The 22,534-nt window shown below is 42.2% G+C and overlaps 1 protein-coding gene across 1 annotated transcript in view; it reads left to right on the forward strand.

Annotated features, from left to right (window-relative positions):
• Window positions 1-22,382, forward strand: part of LOC119176556 (E3 ubiquitin-protein ligase ZNRF1) — a 30,417-nt gene extending 8,035 nt beyond the window's left edge. The window contains exons 2-4 of the mRNA XM_037427905.2: window positions 1,715-1,810; window positions 7,892-7,997; window positions 22,123-22,382. Coding sequence (XP_037283802.1) covers window positions 1,715-1,810; window positions 7,892-7,997; window positions 22,123-22,180 — 260 coding nt within the window. The 3' untranslated portion in view covers window positions 22,181-22,382. The remainder of the gene's footprint in view (window positions 1-1,714; window positions 1,811-7,891; window positions 7,998-22,122) is intronic.
• Window positions 22,383-22,534: the final 152 nt, after the last annotated feature.

Consider the following 22,534-nt stretch of genomic DNA (forward strand, 5'->3'; position numbering starts at 1 on the left):
TAATGTATCAGAAACTAATTCAATTGTATCCAGGTTGCGTCCAAACTTTGAATGAAGTGCATTGGTGCTCAACATATTTTTACCCATTAGTAAAGCAAAGTTGTAGAAACTGCAGCATTGCAATAGCAGATGTTATCTTTAAAGTGCATGTCTATAATGTGTCTATAGCTCCATGGCATCTCTTTGTATACTTTGAATGTAAGAGAGCACTTGTGTTTCATCTTGTGGTCCTCTTCGCTATGGAAAAATGAGAAAATATGCTTTTATGATGCCAAACTGAATTAAAGGGATGGGACACTGAAGGCAGATAAAAATTTATGTAAGAGTGAAAGCGCAAGGTATGACCATGTCTTAAATGACAGTATTATCAACAGTAGTATCCTAATTACCAAGAAATTGAAGCCAAATGCACCGAAACACATGCACCGCAAGAAGGACATACGCCAAATGATTCCGATGACGTTATTGGTTATAATTAATCACTAGTAATCAAACTAGCTGCAATAAAAAAAGAACCTCTCGTTCATCAAGAGACGTAATAAAATGCTCCCTGTCTGTTTATTTTTGATTTATATAAAAAATAACCGCTGTACCTTACTTTAGGGAATGGTGCAAGTGCTTCGAAAGTTCCATAGGCTTGGTTAAACTGTACAGGTCATGCCATCTCGGTGGCTATGGCAGAAAATTGTTCAACGCATGTTGTTGCTGCTGTGGCTCCCGCTACTTTCGCTCTGCTGCTACTAGTGTCAGTGGCCCCGCCGTAAAGCCGGGCAACGTTGTACACAGCAACAGTGATGCGAAAGTGTCTACTTTGAGGCGGGTGATTTGAAGCGTGTTAACGCAATGCCGACCACTAAAGCGTAATTTAATTTCTAAATAAGCCTTTTCTTGGCACAAAAGCAGCCTTATGAGGTTTCTGGACCGCTATTTCATCAATCAACATCAAATTAATATCTGACTTAGTGTCCCTTTAAGAAAAATGAAAGTCCGCTGTTTTGTGAGCCATCAATGGTGAATTTAAGCTGCAAAAAGATACCTAAATGGGCTTGTTGGTACATTTGATGTTAAGACAAACTGCATAAAAATGGGACAAGAGAAGTGACAGGCACAAATGCCTACGTTTGTCTCTTTGCACAGTTTATGTTATCATAACTCTTGTTTTAGTTTATTTGGTATGTTTATTTTGTTCACACATTTTTTTTTGCACAAGTTCACAGTGCATTTTCATTATCTTACAATGCCAGTTCAGAAAAACGGCTGCATTATGGCATCAATGCTTTATGGAAACGAATGTCGAGCAAGTCTCCTGCTTCCGCGATTACACCTCGCACTGTTTGTCCATGGTGTTGTCCTGGATGTGCTATGATAATGTTGGGAATGCCTATTTTCTGCGAATTAGTGGTTGCCATGAATAATGTTGACATTCGTTTACTCCTAACACTCCAAAATTTTAAATATGAGCAGTACAACAGTCTAGTTCTAATGTTGTTGAGACAGAAAACATTCACATATTGCAGTGACATTATCTTAAATGTGAACATTGATTTTAAAAACATTTACAGTGCTTGTTGCATTGGAGCCCTTATCTGCAACATTTGACTGGGCCTGAGGATGGTAGTATAAAATTCTTGTGACATCATTTTCTCCTACTTTATAGTTCAGATATTGTTTAACTCTCAATCCTCCCCTACCATTTCATTTTTCTTGTATGCAGGTATCAAGTGCCCCGTCTGTTCAAAGTTTGTTCCGCCTGACGACGTAGAGTGTCACCTTGTCATATGCTTGACAAAACCAAGGATCAGCTACAATGGTAAAACCAGCAGCTCTTTCTCTCTCTCTATCACAGTTAGTTGGTCTCACTCACTCTGTGTGAATCAGAACAGTGTGAGGACCTAAAGGACCTATATATATCAGTATACAAAGAGTTGTAGAAGTAATGCGGAGCCTTGTACCACCTATCATAGGATACTTTGCACAATTTTGTCATATTCAAGGGAGGCCATAATATAAAGGCCAGCAAGAGGGGCACATCCATATGCCAGGGCAAGATACTAAGAACTTTCTCTTTTTATTTTTTTTCTCTTTCTTTCTCTTTCTAAATAAATTTATTAAAAAATGTTTTACTCAGAGTGAGCAAAAAAAGTATCTTGTGCACTCATGTTGTCTCACTGGATCGATATTACAAGCATCAGGTCATTGCGTGTTTCAGTGAAATATAACATCCCGGAGATTGTACTCACAATTTCAGTTATATATTTTTCGAATGCATGAAAAATGTCTTGAAGTTGTATGCTTGGAACTGGCCATTAGTGTAGTACCGTGTTTACACAATTGTAGGTCGACCATTTCATTAAAATGTGACAATACAGTGTTGACGGCTCAACTTATAATCGAAAACGAGTTTCGGTTGTGAAGTCTTTCTAAAAATGATCGCGTATTTTTGCAAAGCTAGCTTTTCTGCACAGCTTTCAAGGACTGTCATGAAGCCACCTTTGCATCAGAAGCTTCACGACGGGCCAAAAAAAAATTTTTATGAAATGTGCTTGGGCTCCTCTTTTTTTTTTATGCCTTGCCATTCTCAGGGGTCGACCTATATTTGAGTCGACATATTTACAATTGTGTAAATATGGTATTTGCTACCATTTTCTTTAGGGGAATTTTACTATCACCTTTTTATTGTGTATTGCTCATATGTCAATGTTGTGCCACCCAAAAGTAATACATCGGAATGTCTAACATCTGCTTCCCAGTCTCGCAAGAATAACTCTTACAGTGGTGTAATAGCTTCGCCAATCGCACCAAACTGCACTGAGAGGTAACCACTGCTACATCCTGCTACATTTTTGCAAAAATCTCATAATTTGCATTGAGCATTCACTGGTGCAAGTTATGATACTTTCTTCAAGCATGTGCCGAAAAAAATGCAAACCTGCTGAAATCATATTCAAGTTAAGCTACACTGTAATTTCAAGAAGGCATTGGGACATATTGGCAAGTGCTTCGCAGTTGAAGTAGTTGCTAGGCACAGTACTGTGTAACAATTTAGACTGGCCTATACTGTATAAGTCAACTAGGGTCTTAAGTATTGTCTCCAGAAAACGCAACAGCAAGCACTTTACCCCGCAGCGAAGCCCTAGATTGTTTTGACAGTGCGAGCGTCATCTAAATAGTAAACAGTATGTGCAGAAAGTTTACATACTTTTGCTTTCATTACTGGAACTGCAGCATCAGGAAAAGTCATATTCATTCACAAATAGGAGGAGCATGTTAAGAAAATGCAAGGTGCCCTGAAGTCATGTCTCTAAAACCTTAGGCTGTCAGCAGAAATAGAGAAGCAACTCAATTATATTTTTTAAGTATCCTAAGTAAAGGTGCTTGTATTTGTGCATAAATTGATATTGTTAAGCATGTAGTGCAGCTGGTCCACCTGGTAGACAAATGCTTATATTTGAAAATATTTGCTTGGTAACTGCTCCAAAAGGGTGTGCGTCTTCGAAGCAAAGTTTTGGCTGCTTTGAAAGGTGCGCCAAAGCGGCTTCGGTCGATCACATCACTGCTGTTGTATGGTGCCACAATAGGCTCACATGTTTTATGGGCTGTGAAACCCTTTAACATTACAACCAGTGACATTGATGATGCTTCTGTGTAACGTTTGTCAAAAGGGGCCCTGTTACAATTTTCAAGCCAAGTAATCATTGAATGGTTTCCTAAAAAGAGCTTATTCCCTTGTGAATCCACTGCTGAAATTTTTTTTTAAAGGTACAAACGGAATCGCAGGGATTTGTCACACGTTTCAAGTGCTTTCTCTCTCCTTTTATTCTCGCGAGAACGCTGAAAGCTACGGAAACTGATAAAGAGGCAAGAAAATGCGTTCTTTTGTTAGCACTCATCATGGCCTTGAGAACTTTTTTTTTTTTGTGGCTTACTTTCAACATGATCACGTGCACGCAAGCACGGGGCAGCATCCCACAGTGAGTAACCATGGGACTCTGGTGCTGCGATCGTTTAGCCACCATAGGAATGATGGGTAGTACACAGATTTGCCACAATTGTGAATTTGTTTATTGCTGTGTTTTGGTTTCATTTCAAATGAAAGAACGCACTGTTGCATACTTCGTGACCCTATTTGAATTTGTTAGCCTAAAAAGGTTAAGGTGGTGAACTGAAACTGCTGAACATTTGCTGATTGTCGTCTCATGACAAAGCGGCTCCGGGCCACGCCAAGCCAAATGGAGCCGAAAGAGTGAATATTCGACAAATTCGCGTTCTACTCATCACTCCCATGCTGGCTGGAGTGCCGTGCGTTGTAGCTCCCATAGACACTAGCGCCAGAGTTCCCTCTAGTCTATTTAGAAGAAACTCTATGTCGATAACTATGCAGTTCACAGTGCTCAAATCAGCCAATCTCCGTTGACTTTGGGTGTATAGCGAAGTCATTTAGGTTTATCGCATCATTTGTCGAGAGAAGAATGATTTCTAGCTGACTTCGAGAATTAGTGACTGCGAATTGTAGGCCGCGTGCTGCACATAAGACTTGGCTTGCGTGTATTCGAAAGCCACGACTGTTGATCAGCAGTGTTTTTTGACCATGCTGAAAGAGTGTTGTGGGGCCCTTTTAATGGAAAGGCATTGGTCGCGGGTGCCATTCCCACACCAGGACAAATTTTTTGGTTATTAAAGAGCTGTCTTTCCGAGAAATCTGCATGTATTCCCTTTGTTGCCTCGTGGTACAAGTGGGTGGTAGTTGATTTTCTTTTCTTAAACCTCTGTTACCTTGTGGGATTCCGCAGAACTGTTTTGCGATATTCTGTATCCCAGACAAAAACAAATTTTTTGGCAAATGAAAAGCTTTCTTTGTAAGAAATCTGTGGTTTTTCTTGTGGCTTCGTGCTATAAACAGATAACTGCCTATGTCCATTTCTTATGTGTATTCACTATATACCGCATTACAAAAGCTAATACTTGCCAGTTTAAAAAATAAGACAATCCAGGTTGATTCAGATGAAGCTTTGAACAGCTTGAGTGAAATGGAATACGATATTTGCACTCATGTGTGGAGTCAGCAGGGGGTGCTTGGTGCACCATTTAGGTTATGTCTTCTTATAAACAGTGCACTGAGAAGACTGAAGGGAGTTAGTTTTGTACGAATGTAGTGCATTGCTATGGTAAGTGTGATCATCAAGAGACAAATTTACATGTTCATCTATGTGGTTCACAGCAGCATGCTTCCCACATTTGCATTTATCTCTGTCCATTCTTTGTAATATAAGCAAGTGATATCAGTTGGGTGGACAGTTCGGTGTGCTTACTGTCTGTCATCATTGAAAATACTTGCTGTCTCACTTTGTTATATTTAATAGCATCTGTACGTATAATAATTTGTATACCTTAAAAACAAGCAAGTAAATGTCGACATTTCTTGAAGCAAGTGGTGCACTTCTGCCTCATAATGCAAACTGTGTGTGACAACTATGACTTTATATGTGCATTTTTGCATACATGTAAGGGAAGGAATACTATAATAAAAGGCTTCTGAAACTCTAGGCATTGTGGTGCTGTATGAAGAATGACGAGGGGTGTGGAAGATTGATTGATATGTGGGGTTTAATGTCCCAAAACCACCATATGATGAGGGGGGGGGGGGGTGAGGAAGAATGTGACAAGAAGTTAACAGTAGTACTATACTGCAACAACCGCTTTTGCACGCTTGAGTGTTCTTGGATGAGAATAACTGCAGTAATTCTTTAAGCAGCAGAAATGTGATTGTTTCAACTGCCATGATGCATCAATTTTACACTGCATATTTGTGTAGTGAGTGGGTCAAACTGTAGTTACTGTATGTGAATTGAATTTTGAGAACAGCACCTCAGTAACAAGAAAAACTGCATTAACACAGGAGTTAGAACACACTTTTCAAATCTACCAGAAGTATGTAGCATTCATTTGAGCCACTGTGTGTCATTATGGCCCCGCGGCGGTGGTCTAGTGGCTAAGGTACTCGGCTGCTGACCACGCAGGTCGCGGGATCGAATCCCGGCTGCGGCGGCTGCCTTTCCGATGGAGGCGGAAATGTTATAGGCCCGTGTGCTCAGATGTGGGTGCACGTTAAAAAACCCCAGGTGGTCGAAATTTTAGGAGCCCTTCATTACGGCATCTCTCATAATCACATAGTGGTTTTGGGGCGTTAAACCCCACATATCTATCTTTGTGCCATTATGCCATAAAATGCATAATAGGCTTGATTCTTTGAAATGAAGTCCTGGGGGAAGGACTTCGTCTAGCATAGAACAGGATGTTTAGCCACTTTTATGTCTTGTACAATGCAGTGAGAAAAATTTTTGTCTGAGAGCATTCTTTGTGATGGGCTGGCAATGAGGTCATCAACATAAGAAAGGTTAAGGTTTCTTTAAACCTTATTGACCTCTGAAAACTTTGCTTGCTACTTCAGTAAGCCGAAAAGCACCCTGACATACTCTAAATAGTGCGTAATTTGGGGACTTGAGGTGATCTGATCATACGTTTTCAGAAGGTCAACCTTAAAAACAAAGAAATGATACATTAGTTACATAACATTTGGAGATAGTCTTGGATGCACACATAAGGAGAGTGGTTGTGAAGGGTCTTAGCATTGAGTTGTTTAATTTCAGAGACATTTGGGTAGATCAGCCTTGAATTTCAATGAATGACAATGTGCATAAGATCTTGGAGCAGATAAATCCAGGATACATTTGCTCTAAGCTGCACTGTGGCTTTGACGCCCCTAAATGTTGTTAAATGTTGCTAATAATCTTGATTTGTTGCACCACTGATGCGACTTCAATAATTCAAGAGCTGTTGGGTATAAACCTGATTCAGTGCCACTATAAGACTGGGGCCAGTTCTCTGCATGCTTGCCAAGAGCACGGCAAATTCAGTGTCTTGTACTTTGAAGATATTGATGTCAGTGGTGTTTTTAATGCATGCTCATTTTTGTGGTGTATAGCATGGTAGTGCTGTGAGCAATGATCCTGCATTCCATTAATTTCAAGCATCCTGATATGACAGAGTGAGCAACCTTCCTTCACGTTTTATCAGGTTCCATAGCTATGAATGCAATATTCAATGAGACATTATTCATGGTAATTCAATTGGCAACTCCCCCTCTTCCTTTTCGACCATTGGCACGCCTCTGCAGTAGAACACCTGATTGCCACACAGAGAGCCTCGATTCGGTTCATACTTATATTACAGATCTTTATTATTTATTTTATTGGCAGGTTTCTTTTTTTTCTTTTTTTTTTTTTTTTTTTTGTCACGGACAAGGTAATGTTTTCTCGCTCACAACCTGATACGCTGACATCGGAATTTCCTTCTTCTTCTTCTTCTTGCTCTCTCTCTCTTTCTGTTTTTTTTTAAGTTATTAGGCACTACGATTGGCTCTCCTATTTCAGTTATATCTGCAGACATACATTTCATGTTTGTGCTCCTTTACAAAGACATGCAAGTCATTTAGCATGCCTACTAAAGAATGACGATCATTGCCAGTTCATTTTGAGATAAAACAGAAGTTCTGTGTCACGTGAGAAATTTTACAGAAGGACTTGAGGAATTTGTTAATGTCAGTGTGGTTGATAGCCTTACCACTGAATCTAAAGAAAGCACCAGTCCATTGTCAAGTATAGCGCCACTCTGCGTGCCCATCTGTCCTTGCGTAGTTTTGCGCTACGCATTTTTTTTTTTCAGAAGTCATGAACCACCTAGCCCTACTGAACATTTTCTTAATCTACTGCATTTTTTTATTCATTGAGACCATATCTAATTTCTCTCCTAGGCTATATTAAGCTCAAGTTGAATTTCAGCTTTGAATCCTGCAAACTAGTGCATTGATGCAGGATCATTTTGTTGCCCCCAGATGATGTGCTCACAGAAGACAAGGGAGAGTGTGTCATTTGTCTGGAGGAGCTTAAACGAGGGGACATCATTGCTAGACTACCATGTCTCTGCGTCTACCACAAGAGGTGACCTTATTTGCACCTTTTTTTTGTTAATCTCTCATGGTGGCATTTACATGTAGCTTAATGTAAACAATGACATATCTGAGGAGCATTGTTTCAAAGAATGGTTTTACTATCTTACTACATGTGCGTGTCCTGCGTGATCAGAGTTGAAGAATTGTACTCTTGCCACTATGTGCTTGGCTGTTGCAGTGTTGTTACAACTCGCATGACACCAAATATCTAAATACTTGCTGGAAGATATTGTGTTGTTTGGCTCACTACAGCCACTAAGCAGTGAGTGCCATCATGAAAGCTATGGCAACGTTACCAGAATAAGCTCAGTTTGAAAGCTTCGCCAGAGAATGGGGCCGGGTGGCAGTCGCAAGAACTAGTGGCACTGCAGTTCGATTTTGCTCTCGCGGCGCCCTTGTTGTGATCGGCGGTGGCGATGGCAAGTGGTTACTTGAATTGTTGTGATCGGCGGTGGCGATGGCCAGTGGTTACTGTGAATGGCACGCTGTATTCACACATCACTTCTTGGGCTATTCATGACATGGCATTGTTTTTTGTACAAAAACGCATTTGTCATGTATGCTTCATACTGAGGAGCAGCAGATTTATCTACAGCGAGGTACGCGGACTTGTTTTGCGCCGAGCTCCACCAGCCATGACCGCAATGATGACTCTGCTTCACACAACTCGTTCATTCATTTGTTTATTCATTTATTCTTTTTTTTTTGTAAACATGGTTACACAGGGGCAGGGGCCAAGATAAAAGCTGCTATAAGCAGCTAAAGAAGCTCATATATGTAGCCCGCCGTCTCTTTCGCCCTGTGACGGACGATCGTAAGGAAATTTCGTCTCTAGCCTTGCATATTACCCGTGAGTTCATATAGTTATGCAAGTAAAAAATATCGTTTCAATTCATCATCATCATCATAATCATCATCATCATCATCATTATTATTATTATTATTATTATTATTACGTGCGGCAGCAATTGGCAGATATGGCAGAGGTGACGCCATTGAGTATTATGTACGTATAGTATGCTGTGTGAAATAATTACAAAACAGTTACAAACACAGCATTTACAAAGCTTCGCCTTCAAGAGTAGGCCGCGATAGTATAACCGAGCCCTGTGCGAATCATCTTCTCAATGACTAGCCTAGCTTCGGTCTCAGTGTATACCTCAACCATGCAATGACGGAACAAACAACTGTGTGTGCAACGCTGGGCTTTTCAAACTATCGTAGGATGTCTATTGAAAGTACAATTGTAAAGTGCGAACTACGCCAATCTGCGAAGGGCCCTCTATGCGTGCTTAAGGCAACATGCAAACAACTATTAGAGCGCTTTGTAATGGGGGAGCCTTCAAAACACCCAATAGTTGTGCATTTCACATGTTTTGTTGCCTGGCACAATTCTACTTTTCTACCACTAAATATTGCGTGTGTTAAAGAGATTCTTTCTACTACATGACACTCTTTTTTTCTTTTAATCAGTTTTAACCATTGGCGTGCCTCTGCAGTAGAACACCTGATTGCCACACAGAGAGCCTCGGTTCGATTCGTACTTATGTTACAGATCTTTACCCCCGAATGCAGAGACGTTACTTGACTCGTACTTGACTCGTTCTTGACTCAAGACAGTCTTGCCGGTCACCATAAATCGTTCTCGAACTTGCGGACTACTTGAAGGCAGCTTGGCTCGGTCGTAGTCAGGACAAGTTTCAAGTCAGCTGCAGGGCTAGCTTGAAAGCGACTTCATGCGTTATTCCAGCATGGCCACCTCTCGAATGGACGTCGCGCGGAGGGTGGCGGCTTTTGAGTTTGCTTGCCTCGCCATAAGCGTAGCATTTTCTGAGGCGCACTGCCTGCCGAAGATTCTTGGACCCGCTTTACGTGACTGAGGAAATCCGATGGAGTTGTACGACGAGGAACAATTCCAAGCTCGATACAGATCCACGAAGAACGCCGTGCGGCAGCTGCTGGGTATGTTGCCACTCCGTGAAAGTGGGGACAACGGAGGACAGCGTGTGCCTCCAGTGTTACAGCTACTGATGGCTCTCGGATTTTAAGGCGCTGGCACATTCGAAACAGTCACCGGAAATGTCGTACGCATTCCGTAGTCGACAGTTTGCCGTGCAGTAGGAAAAGTTACGCTACTCATCACAAAGCACCTGTATATGCGATGCTGGTGCGCTTTCCACAGCCGGCCGCACTTTCTATAGTTATGCGGGACTTTTATGAAGTGGCTGAGTTCCCTGGCGTTACAGGTTGTGTTGACTATACACACGTGCGTATTAATAGCTCTGGTGGTGACGACGTCGAAGTGTTCCGTAACCGCAAATGCTATTTCTGTTTTTCTAAAACACGACGACATTTTCCGTCTCTTTCGGTACAAAATTGACTCAGCGCTGTGTCTGTGTGCCTCGTCTATCCTTACGTCCCGTCTAGGGCACTGTTTCTCGCTCAGAAAAGCATCGCTTGTAGCACAACGCTACGTAAAATTCCACACAAATAAAAAGAGGTGCCCCTATGTGTTTTTTCAATCCCCTTCACCATCATGCAGCGAAACATTGCTGCACCCCGCGAGACAAAATTCTGCTGAGGGCAATGTCCTGACCCCCCTTTTTCTCTTGTTTACCAAGCTCAACAAAAGGATACGAATCACATTTGTTCCCAGAACTATTTTTTTTTTTTTTTTCATAATAACTGCGACCTAGCCCACTACAGGCATGCACACGGGTGAACAGAAAGGCAAATACCGTGAAAATCGCGTCACCTCGTGAGCCAGGTCAGCACAAATACATGCCGTGGCATTCGATTAAAAAAAAAAACGACGAAAGAACCTAACGCGATGCTTGTTTCGCCTCCAAACAAGCAACCGTGGAGTAACGCGCCACATTTGGGTGGCCACTAAAACCAGCGGGCAACGAACGCTTTACAGAAGCAACACTGCGCATCGCTGTGGCGGCAGGCACCACGTGCCGCTCGTTAGCCGTAAAATGGCAAGAATATGCTTTTGGCCCTTAGTTTTTATAGTTATTTTAAAATGTGTGGTCTTTTTTTGCTGTAATGCATGCCTTACGCGAACAACTTCATTATTACCCTCGTTAGCAGGCGAGCCGCGTGTTTCTGCTTTGAAGCTCATTCTTGACTTTACCAAGCAAGACAGCCTGAGCATCTATGAAACGCGAAGGCTGACTTGGACGTTTTGAAGTCTGCTGCTTGCTTCACACCGACTTGCTCAAGTTAAGTTGAAGTCGCGAGCCAAGTAACATCTCTGCATTCGGGGGTAACTATTTATTTTATTGGCAGGTTTCTTGATTTTGTGTGTCACAGACAAGGTTATGTTTTCTCGCTCACAACTGAATACACAGACATTGGAATTTCTACAAAACGAGTTTAAATAATGTACAGTGCATAAATATTATAACTATAAATGAAAAGACACTAGTTTATTTGACAATGTAATTTGAGCCATGTTACTATAGCCAAGTTTTTAAATCCGGTGGTGAAGTAAATCTTTTGCATGCCATAATTTGTTCTTGGTTAGAGCATAAACCGTTTAATATTGATCTTGACAGACCTCCGAAGAAATCTGGTGCAATTCAAAAGGTGGGAGCAAACTTTGCGCCACAAAGATAGAAATATCACTGCCAAACACAATGTCTTTGACGTTCAGTTTGAGTATGACAACATGAAAATGGACTACCGTCATGTTTTTCTGGACAATAAGTTTTGAGCTCACGCAGAAAGTGAGAGCTCGCGTCCAGTACTCTTCTACGCTTGTTCCCAGCAATTCTACTCCATGTATCAGAGCCAAAATGTTCATAACCAAGGTGCCGATCCCCCCCCCCCCCCCCCCCCCAAAAAACGCATGGTATCTCTCGAATGCCTACTTCCCTGTTTTTAGGAGCCGCCAAAAATAGAACAGCAAGATGAAAGGCACGCGATGAACAACGCTGTCAATACTTAGAGAGTTGCATTGCATTGACATTCGATCAATTGTCACCTGTCACGCTGTCTTCAAAGCAGTGGATATTTATATTTTAAAATATATTTTTTTTATGAACCAACACAATCGTATATAAGTGGTCATCTTTTACCAGTGACCATGTTTTGTTACATTCGCTTTATATCACAGCAGCAGGTATTTTCCTCAATTGCAGCGTTACCATTTCTCAACCTTACAGCAGGTAACAGGGTGTAGCAAATGTTGGTGTCGCTTCTTCATGGGGCAGCATAGTCCACCAGTAACACACTATGAGTGTACTACATCCGGGGGTACATTCGCAGAAAAATTGAATAAGTGACAACGTACAAATAGTGCCTAGCGTTAGTCACAAGTACCCCTGGGGCAGCCACACCCAAATGACACGAAAGTGCACTCACTCAGATGAGGTGTTTTCAAGAAGGCTGCTTACATCATCCCTTATGCGGTCTTTTTTTTTTTCTACATTAAAAGCAATTGAGAAAGCTATCTAGAAGCATTTCACAAAAGCCCCGCATAGTATAACCTCATTACAACGAATCCGCTTACAACAGACATTCGGTTACCACATACCGTAATTACTCGAATCTAACGCGCACCTTTTTTCCGGTTAAGCCAGTTCATAAATCGCATGCGCATTAGAATCGAGTACGAACGAAAAAATTACGGTCAATCTATTGCCATCGGCAAATCCAAAACGGCCGCCCCTACGTGCGTCGGCGTGGCGCGTCGGCCATTTCTGCCTATGTGTTTCCCATGTGCGGCACTTCGTATGTGTGCTGAGGAGTTCATCTAGTAGTGCATTAGCATCGACGGCGTGGAAGGGCCGACTCCAAAAACTCAAGTGCACCACGATGCCGCTTTTAAAAGAAAAGTCATCGCGTGTGCAGAAACGAACGGAAATCGGGCCGCATCGCGGTCGTTCGGAGTTTCCGAAACGTGCGTGCGGGACCGGCGGAAACAAAAGCAGAAGATTGTCGACAGCAAAGCTTCACGCAAAGGCTTCAGTGGACCACAGCAGGGTCGGTTTCCGCAAATTAAAGAGCTGCCCGGTGAGTATGTGCTTGAGCAGCGAGCGGCCCGTGACGACAGAACTGCTCCAAGTGCGGGCTATGCAATTGCTCTAAGAAAAAGGTCTAATGCGGAGCCAGTTTAAAGCGAGCAGGTGCTGGCTAACTAACTTTATGAAGAGGAAAGGCTTTTCCCTCCGAAGGGGAACATGCATATGCGAAAAGTTTTGCGGAGGAGTACGATGAAAAGCTTCACAGTTTTCGGAGGTTCGTTCTAAACTTGCGGCGCAACAACGGCTACATGCTTGGGCAAATCGGGAATGCCGATCAGACGCCTCTTTACTTCGACATGCCTGGCACCACAACCGTCGAGAAGAAGGAGGCGAAGCAAGTTTGCGTGCTGACATCGGTCCACGGTAAAACTACAGTGACGGTAATGCTGTGTTACACGTCAGATGGGCACAAGCTTCGCCCGTACCTCATATTTAAATGGAAGACGCTCCCGAAAGGAGTCGTTTTTTCGAGTGGTGTGATCGTGCAGGTCAGCGAGAAAAATGGGTGCGCATTGCAATCGATGTCTTACGTTTTTTTGTTTTTTTTCCGCGGTGGAAATCGGGTGCGCGTTACAATCGAGGGCGCGGTAGAATCGAGTAAATACGGTATTATTTGCGGCATTATGTGGACCTCTATATTTGTTCCATTGATTGAGCTTCATTTACTACGGATTATGGTACAACGGGCATTCGGATACAGTAATTGACTAAAATGTGATACCAGCAAGGTGGTCAGGACTCCTTTACAGCAGACTTTTCTACCGCGGACATCCCAAATTCAATAACTTCTGACGTCAAACATGGCTTGGCATACTTTCTGGGCAAGAATTGTACCTTGGATATCGACGTACCGATTTAAGAACGAAGGCCACATATCTCCGGTCTGTTAGGGATGAGTTATGCCTAGCTACGGCGACCAAAAATCGGTGCGCAGCACACTTGATTTCGCATTTTGGGGCGCTGAGGTGCGAAATGGCTGGCAGCTGCCACCCCTGTTCCGAGCGCTCGGTGCGTGCCGAGCATGGCTGGGGTCCGCTACTGATGCGCAAGATTAGCGGTTCTAAGGAACCAGCGGTCGATGGGATTTGTTGCTTGCGACGAAACACACTACATCTGCTTCGCTTTCACATATCCGCTAGCGCGACGGTCTTGCCCGCCAAGTTCGGGCTGGAGTTAGGCCTATACATGACTTCGAGCGAAAGCACAGCCCAATGTTTCAAAGTACGACATGCTCGATTGCGAATACAAAGATCTGTCCGCGGTGGTCTTCATCGTAAGGTTCAATGCGTTGATAAGCAGAATATTCTCACCAATGAGCCAATGCTATGACAATTGGTTCGAGCAAGCACGTGCGGTGTTCGCCACGAGTACGGTGTGCGATCGTAATATGAAGAATGAACTTCCGCTTGCGGGTGTTTTAACAACCCGTGAACACAGAACGAGGGCTAAAATGTCATTAAGTAGTGCGATTTTAGACAGCCATGACCTCGCGATGCACAAGAAGCAGGCGACGCTATCCCGGAGGCGTATCCGGAACGAGCATCAGACTAGCGAGGCGTACTGGAGCAATACGACAGAAGCAGCCAATCGGAATCCTTCAAATGAATTTCAAACATCTGCTTTTTGAACACTGAATGCTCTTTGCAAAGTACTTTTACGACAAGCCCAAAATGGTGGTGGGCAGTTGTGATGTCACGGAGCTAGAAAATTTTGAAAAACGCCATTCTTGTGTGTGTGTGTGTGTGTGTGTGTGTGTGTGTGTGTGTGTGCGCGTGCGTGCGTGTGTGCATGTGTGTGTGTGTGTGTGTGTGTGTGTGTGTGTGTGTGTGTGTGTGTGTGTGTGTGTGTGTGTGAGAGAGAGAGAGAGAGAGAGAGAGAGAGAGAGAGAGAGACTTCCACGATGATTTTCGCCACCTCAGCAGGTGCAACAAACTTTTACAGCACTTCTACTTAGTTTTCAGTGAAGATATTTTGGAATCTATAGAAAACAGGCTACAAACACTGAAGAATGATTTCCAAAAAAATCACAGCATATCCACGGAGTGAATTACGATGAGTGGGGCGAAGCATCTATCAACCTGTTTGTGCTTCCGTCTGTCCATCTGTCCGTGAGTCCGTCTGTCTTCTAGTCTGTATGTCCGTCTATCTGTGCGTCCATCTAGTGAACACTCCAAGTATCTCCCATCTCACATCCCCTGTGGCACATACCCGCTCTGGAGCGGGTATGTGCCACAGGTGGCTACGTAGGATAATGGAGGATGGACAGACCCACGCCTTAAGGAGCTTCGCTTCTAAAAATCAACTGTTTTATGTCTCGTAGAGAATAAATTCAATATGAATCGTGATTCTTTCCGCTTATAACAGACCCTTTCAGTGTTTCTATAAAAGTCTGTTGTAACAGTACTACTTAGATTTTACATACTCCTTTTACAACAGACCAAAATCCTTTTCACTATGGAAGTCTGCTGTAATGAAATATACTGTAGTTGGCGACTTCTTTTGGATTGCGCTTGAAAGGTTGGAGCGGTTGCCACTGCATACAATACAGTTGTTTTCATTCATTGCCCCTGCATTTTTAGGTTATACCACTCATGATGAGAATATCCTTACTTTTTCTTCTTGCAGGAAAACCAATCGGAAGCATTCTGAAAAGGTGCAAAATGCGAGAAAGAAGGCGAAATTGCTCTAACATTTTGCACTCTGCTCTCGATTGATAGCAGTGATCGAAGTGCTGCTCCAATTACTCCAAACAAATAGAGAAATGCTGCTCCATGCTGCTCCAAACAGCAATTTTTGTTAGTGATTGATCCAAACCTGTTCCGAAATGGTCCTGAGAGAATGACGAACTTTTACTGTTTATACAGCTCATAAGTCCTAAAGAAACTGAAAGAATCTGTATTCTGTCATTTCAGTATGTACTAGTATGCAGCATTATTGGCTCTAATCTCATTTGTGCAATAAGAACTGGCATATTAAAAATTAGCTCATTTGATAGTTGTTTTTTTTCAGCTAGACTTGCAGTCTAGTGTGGGGAAATGTGAAAATGAGCAGGATTGATTTTATCTGATACCGACTATCTACTGCTTATTTGGCAACAGTTATGAACTTTTTTTAACTCATTTCATAAATTAGACACTGAAACTTCAATAACCTCTGCACGAACACTGTGTAAAAGTTTCATCAGTACATGCTCACATAGCAAACAAATGTAACGTGTTGCTTTATTATTTTTTACAGTGCAAGCTGTTATGAGATCAGACTGGTTACTTATAAAATATGGTGCTCAGCTTTACCAGTTGGCTTTGACTTTAGCTATACATATTAGTATTTGACAAACAGCCATCTTTTTGATTGTTTGCTTCTTGAAAATTATGTAGATTGTTATCACAGAAATATATTTTATAATATAAAATATTTACGAGATGCTTCAAAGATGCTTTGAACCTTTGTGTAAGGCAAATTTTGTGTCTGTTCCTAAAACACCAATAGCTGTTTCAAACTAATATTTTTTCCGCTCTGAAAACACTTATGGCTGCTCCAAAACGGTAATTTTTCAGCTCTAAAGTATGCTCTAAAAAGTAAAAAGTCACTTCCATCACTGTGATAGTTGTAGCAAAGACTTAGGTGAACACTGTAAAGCATGAGTTCTAGGTGAACACTGTAAAGCATGAGTACTGTTTTTTCAAGAATGTCTTTTTTTGTAGCTAGTAGAAAACATCACTACTATTCTTCTAGAGCATTTTTGTATTCCAGTAAGTGAACTTGTTTGAGGCTTTTGCAGACGTTTTAGGCTCTTTTTCACCTAGGCAAGATGGCTCTGGTTAAAATGGTAGCAGTCGTCATAAAAACTACGCTGAAAATGCTAATTCACCTAGAACCTAACACACTTTGAGGTTAAACGCAATGCAGACAGCTGCAATATAGGCAGGACATCGATTTTCAGCCAACTTGCAACGGGCAACTCATCTGGGCTAATGTATACAGGTGACCTTGTGCATATCCACATAAGCAGCTCATAAATGCGACATGGGAATGTCGACTGGAAGCATGATGAATGGTCCAAGTTTTATAATAGTACAACAAGAAAGCCGCCGCCGTAGCAGACGATGCGCCAAGAGTAGCGCAAAATCTAACTGCAGCACTGCTAGTTCTTGCGACTGTCGTTCGGCCCATCCTCCTCCGCTGGTGGTGATAGGGAGATTCGAGAGGGAGTTTATTCTAGTAACTTTGAGCTTTGGTATGTGGTGTGCCATTGCCACACCCAGAAAACACTGATAAAGCCTAGCAGAGGACTGTACAAATTACATACAGCAAATCCTCATTAATTCAAAGACCTTGGGAGTGAGGAAAATATTCTAATTAATTCCAAATTATCCAAACAGATGTGAGCGGTAAAAACCAAGTGTGATGCCAAATATTGCAACCTATTGGTGCAGTGTACACATTAAGAAAAAGTTTTCAGTAGTTGTAAATTTGTTTCAGAGGGGGTCACTGAAGTTCTAGAGGGCAGCTTAGTACAGTTCCTATATTAAGCTGTTTTCATCCAGCAAGCATGTGCATTGGAAGGACAAGCTCAGTGTGAATAAGCAGTTTTCGTAAACCTTCTAAAATTTGTGAAATTGGGAATAGCCATGCTGTCATTTTTCAATGCCTTGCAAAAGTCGTGGCATTAACATGCATCAGGAGTGCTTCCAAAACCAAATGCACTAAATTTGTCACATTTAAAGTGGAGCCTTGAGTAGATAAATGTTTCAGGAAAACAAATAATTACGATTATTTGTATTTGGTCTGAAAAAGGTGAACCACAACGACACTAACTCTTTCATTACCACAAGAAACTGGTCATTTTTCATAGGTCTCAGAAATATTTTTTTTTTTTGCCAGTTCAAAAAATACTGCAGCATGCATTGCAATACCATCTTATGCACAATAAAATGCTTGTTCAAAAAAAACGTAAGTTGTACTGGAAGAAAAATGTTATGGAATATATAAAATTTGAGTGTGTGATTTTCTTCTTCCAACTGATAAAGACTCCAATAAAGAACACTATATTTACAAAGACATTCAACAAATAAAAATCAGAATATGCATATGGGAGATAATCTACCAGGAATAGTATAAATAATTAATAAATGCTTTATACAACATTACTATTAACATACACAAAAAAATCTTAAAGGAGCACTGACATCAAATTTACTCATGCGAAGATTTTTGCGTCAGCGAGTAGCTATAGACGTCGTAGCAGCGATTTGCGACCTAAAGCGCAACTGAGGGATGAATAACTATCACTTTTATTCATTTATATCACTGGTATCTAGCACTATTCAAAGCTGCCGGCAAAAATCCTGCCATTTTTAGTGCTGGGAGCACCAGCAGTGGCACTACCTCGTGGTCAGCTCCAGATCACGCCACAGCTGACCACTTCTCTACAGAAAAGAGTGACATCAGGCTCAGCTGTTCCGTAAACATTCCGTCTGCTAGGTGGACACATTCAGTCATGCCTTGTCACCTGCATTGCTTTCGTCGCCCTACAAAGTGTCAACCCGAGTTCAATACGATAGTCTGGAGCTTGGAATCCCCGCAATTTGCGATGTTGCAAATTATTTTTGCTTCGATCGACCTATTGCAAAACAGTGATTCCGAAATGGACGCCGTTCCAAGCAGTACTGCAGAGGTGCCCGAGGATGCATGCTTCAGCCATGTTCGGTCGTGCATCTCAGTTAGCTATATTGGTGTGTTTTGGGGTGCAAAGCATTCAGGTATGCACAGAGGGTTCAATGCAATATAGCTATTGCGAATGAGCATCAGCGGAGAAATATAATATGTTTCTTGCTTGCCAGGTTCTTTTTTTTTTGTGTGCCTCCAGATGGCCCCACCTATCCAGCCTTTCGCGGTTAACACGATATTACCACTTTTACATGGACGCAGAGTCTACAGATGAATTAAAATTTTAACGATACCTGCGGGTTACTTATTAGCGATGATATCTGACTATACGCTGTTCCACTTTTGATAGCTGTGTCGTGTTGATGTGTAACACACACGTGATATGAAAATACACACTCATTGCGCTTTTTCCGTGCTTTGAACTAGACGACTGCAACTCACCTGCAACTCGCAACTATTCCCCGACATGCTGATCGACAAGCACACGTTTAATCATGCTCTTATCTTTTGCCGTTCTTTTAGAGACGGTTTTTATCTTGATAGTTTCATGAAATCATTCAAACCAGTGCGACGAAGATCAGACGCAACGAGTGAGTGCTTCGGCGCCGGTCCGCGCTATGATAAGAACACTGCGATCGATCGTACACATCATCGCTACTAGGGCATCATCACTCAAGATGATATTTGTGGAATGTATCACACCAAACACGTAGACCTAGTGTCGATGTCGCAGGGCAGTCTGTTTTCCGTTTTATCTCCTTAGCTTTTCTACCCTGTTTGACATCGAACTAAGTAACTTCCACGCGATGGATGCCGTTCAAATTTGGCCAAGAAGACCTATGCATACCAAGAGATCGACTGATTAGCACATCTCGATCTTGAAATTTGATGTCAGTGCTCCTTTAAACGAGGTACTCATTTAGTGCTTGTGCCACGCAGTGAAGCATTTCCTGGTTTTTATGAGACACAGGTGCACTCATACACTTTTTTTTTCTTTTTTTAACAAGAAAAGCTTGCTGGTGTTCCAATACAGTGGTCTGGGCTATAGATAATACCTATATAAATTAAAGTCCAATGAACTTCAATAGTTTGTCGTGCATCACTTCTTATCATGAGCGACCTTTTTTCCACACGGTTGGCGTTCTCAAATACGCTTCCAAGCATATTTATATGCTTTTTAACAGACAGTATTTATCATCACTGCCATGGAAAAAAGGGAAAAGAAAATGACACGTGGTCGTAAAACATCTTGGGTCACTACATAGTGCTGGGCCAAAATGTGCTCCAGGCTGCCTGCCTTCTTGGTGTCAACAGAAGCTTTGCAGCCGGCTGCAAACAGTCCACACATTGCAGTCAAGCAATGTGTGGACCTCGCACATAACCAGAGTAGTTCTAAGATAGTGTATGAAGGGGAGCAGCTATGCGCGTGTGGCGGAGAAGACCACTTGAGGCCGTAAATGAAACCAACCCCTGAACGGTTGTCAATAAAGAAGCAAAACCGAACTCGGCTGAAAACTGGCTGCAAGGGCCGCCTCTACACGTTAACGTGTGACAAACGATCAGCAATAAGTTGAGGTGAAATAAATCTTCTCCAACTCCAAACTAAAGCTTTATAGTGATTAGCTGGTTCAAATTTCGGGCAATTATTACCGCACAATACTGGCAGATTGCCAAGATGGCACCATAGTTTTAATATTTCGCTTGCAAGGGTTCGTTTGAAGGACCGTGATGTCGCTGAGGCATAACCACGAGCGGTGCGCATTTCTCTCAAGTGCACCAGCCAAGCTTGCTTTACCAACAGCGCACTCACATTGGTTCACGCAGAGGTCTGTCAGAAATATCTGTTGCCAAAGTGGGCACATTCAAACCGATTCTGAAAGTTTGTTGCCTGGGCTAACCACTTGGAGTGGCCTGATGCACAAGAAACAAATCCGAGCCAAAATTGACAATTAAAAGCATCAATCACCGGTGATCAGTTCGAAGTCGGAGGCTTGGAAGATTCCTTTAAAAGAATTATCAGTGATTGATAATTTGGTCAGTTCTTCTGACGCTTACATTTATTGGGGCTGAGGAGTTGCGGAGTCATCGTCTATTGAAAGCACCCCGCGTGTATGCTCTGTAGAATAATGCCAGCACGCTCATCATTTCATATCTACAGCGTCGTAGGTCGACCCGTTCTATGAAAACCATATGTATGCTGTTTACCATATGTAAATTTTACAGGTGTATTACGTTTAGAGTATAAGCTGAGGGAGCACACATTGCACTCAGTCACCGTGATGGGCCATCCCCAAACAAGCTCCTTGTAGGAAATGCTGACAGTCCCTGAAGGTGAACTAAGTGACATGCACTATCTCTTACCGTATGTCTGCCTCAGTAAGTCTGGCATACCAGACCTAAGCCTCAATCAAGTGATAGCATGCCAACATAATATTTTGTTTGATGAAATCCACACAAGTAGCCGTTCTTGTGTGAATGTCATTAAAGTCTTTGGATGTAAATTTTTTTTTTTTAGAATTTGAGAAGATGGATGCCTACGGTAACTTGTACCCACTGTCAGCAAGATTTTTTTTTCACTAAGTTCTTGGATGTCTCTGCAATTGCTGGGAAAGGAAGTACCAGTCTACGAAGTGAAACATGTGGCATCGTGCAACATAAAGGCAAAGAAATATTGCAATGTTTGCTGGACTAGTTCTCCAATCGATGGCAGGAGACAAAGATCTAGACGAGTTAGGAATTGCAGTGAAAAACAGAGAAGCTATTGCGGGAAGTAACTGCAAAGCTGGGTAAAAGCGGTATAAAGACTGTAACGGAATGTTGTAATGCGCAACATTTCTTGATAAGTTCACCAACAATTTTGGTGGCAAAATTATGTCCATAACACAAAAGTTGGGGTACTTTTTGCATGTGTACGTACTTACCATAGAAAAGAAATGCAGTTTGGATGGGGCAACTAGGTGGACAACATATGGGCCAACTTGCGGGGAAGAAGTGTCATTAGCCGACGAATGTGCGTAGGCTAGCGTCTTGTGCATTCTTCTACACACCGAACAGCACAAACCCATCCTGAAGCAGACATTATCTTCACGGAAACGCTAGCCACGTGCACATGGTAGCTGCTGGCTGTTTACTATATGCAAGTTTGGCAGTGCAAGCTTCGTGCAGCTTCTTACCCTGTGGACACTTTGAATGCTGACACTGGGCTTCTGTAATTTGTTAAATTTATAAGAGCCATGTAGTGATATCTTGATGGCTCAGTGGCATTTCAGACGATGTCTCAAAGAAAACAGTTCAGAACAGCTGCTCTAGTTTGGTCTGGAGTCTAGTTCGAAAAGAGTTCTTTTTGTTCTAGTACTGCATATTATGAAACTATATCTAGCCACCTGCATAATTGCAGCACTTTTTCTTCTACAGGTGCATTGATGCTTGGTTTGAGGTGAACCGCTCCTGCCCCGAGCACCCTCTGGACTGACGTTGCTGTCGCCCTACGTTTCTCTTTGTGAACTGCAATGGAGCTGCCAAATCTGGACCTGTTGTCTACTACATGACAACCACACGATCTCACCATGGACAAACTAACAAAAAAGAGAAATTAGGTTTGAGCGCAGTTGCACATTGCACATCCCTGAAAGACAAGATTGAATGGCAGAGTAAAACTGTTGTTTTTATTGGCATCTTGTTGATTTTTCTTGCTGTCAATTATTTTGTATTGGATGCACTATTCTGCAACAGTGTCTAGATAAGTTCTGTCTAGATAAGCCATGAACTTTTGCATGACTTGAACAGTTCTTGCTGTGACAGCAAGTAATATCTACGAAATTTGCTG

The sequence above is a fragment of the Rhipicephalus microplus genome, chromosome X (genome assembly GCF_043290135.1).
Source record: "Rhipicephalus microplus isolate Deutch F79 chromosome X, USDA_Rmic, whole genome shotgun sequence".
Lineage (NCBI taxonomy): Eukaryota > Metazoa > Arthropoda > Arachnida > Ixodida > Ixodidae > Rhipicephalus > Rhipicephalus microplus.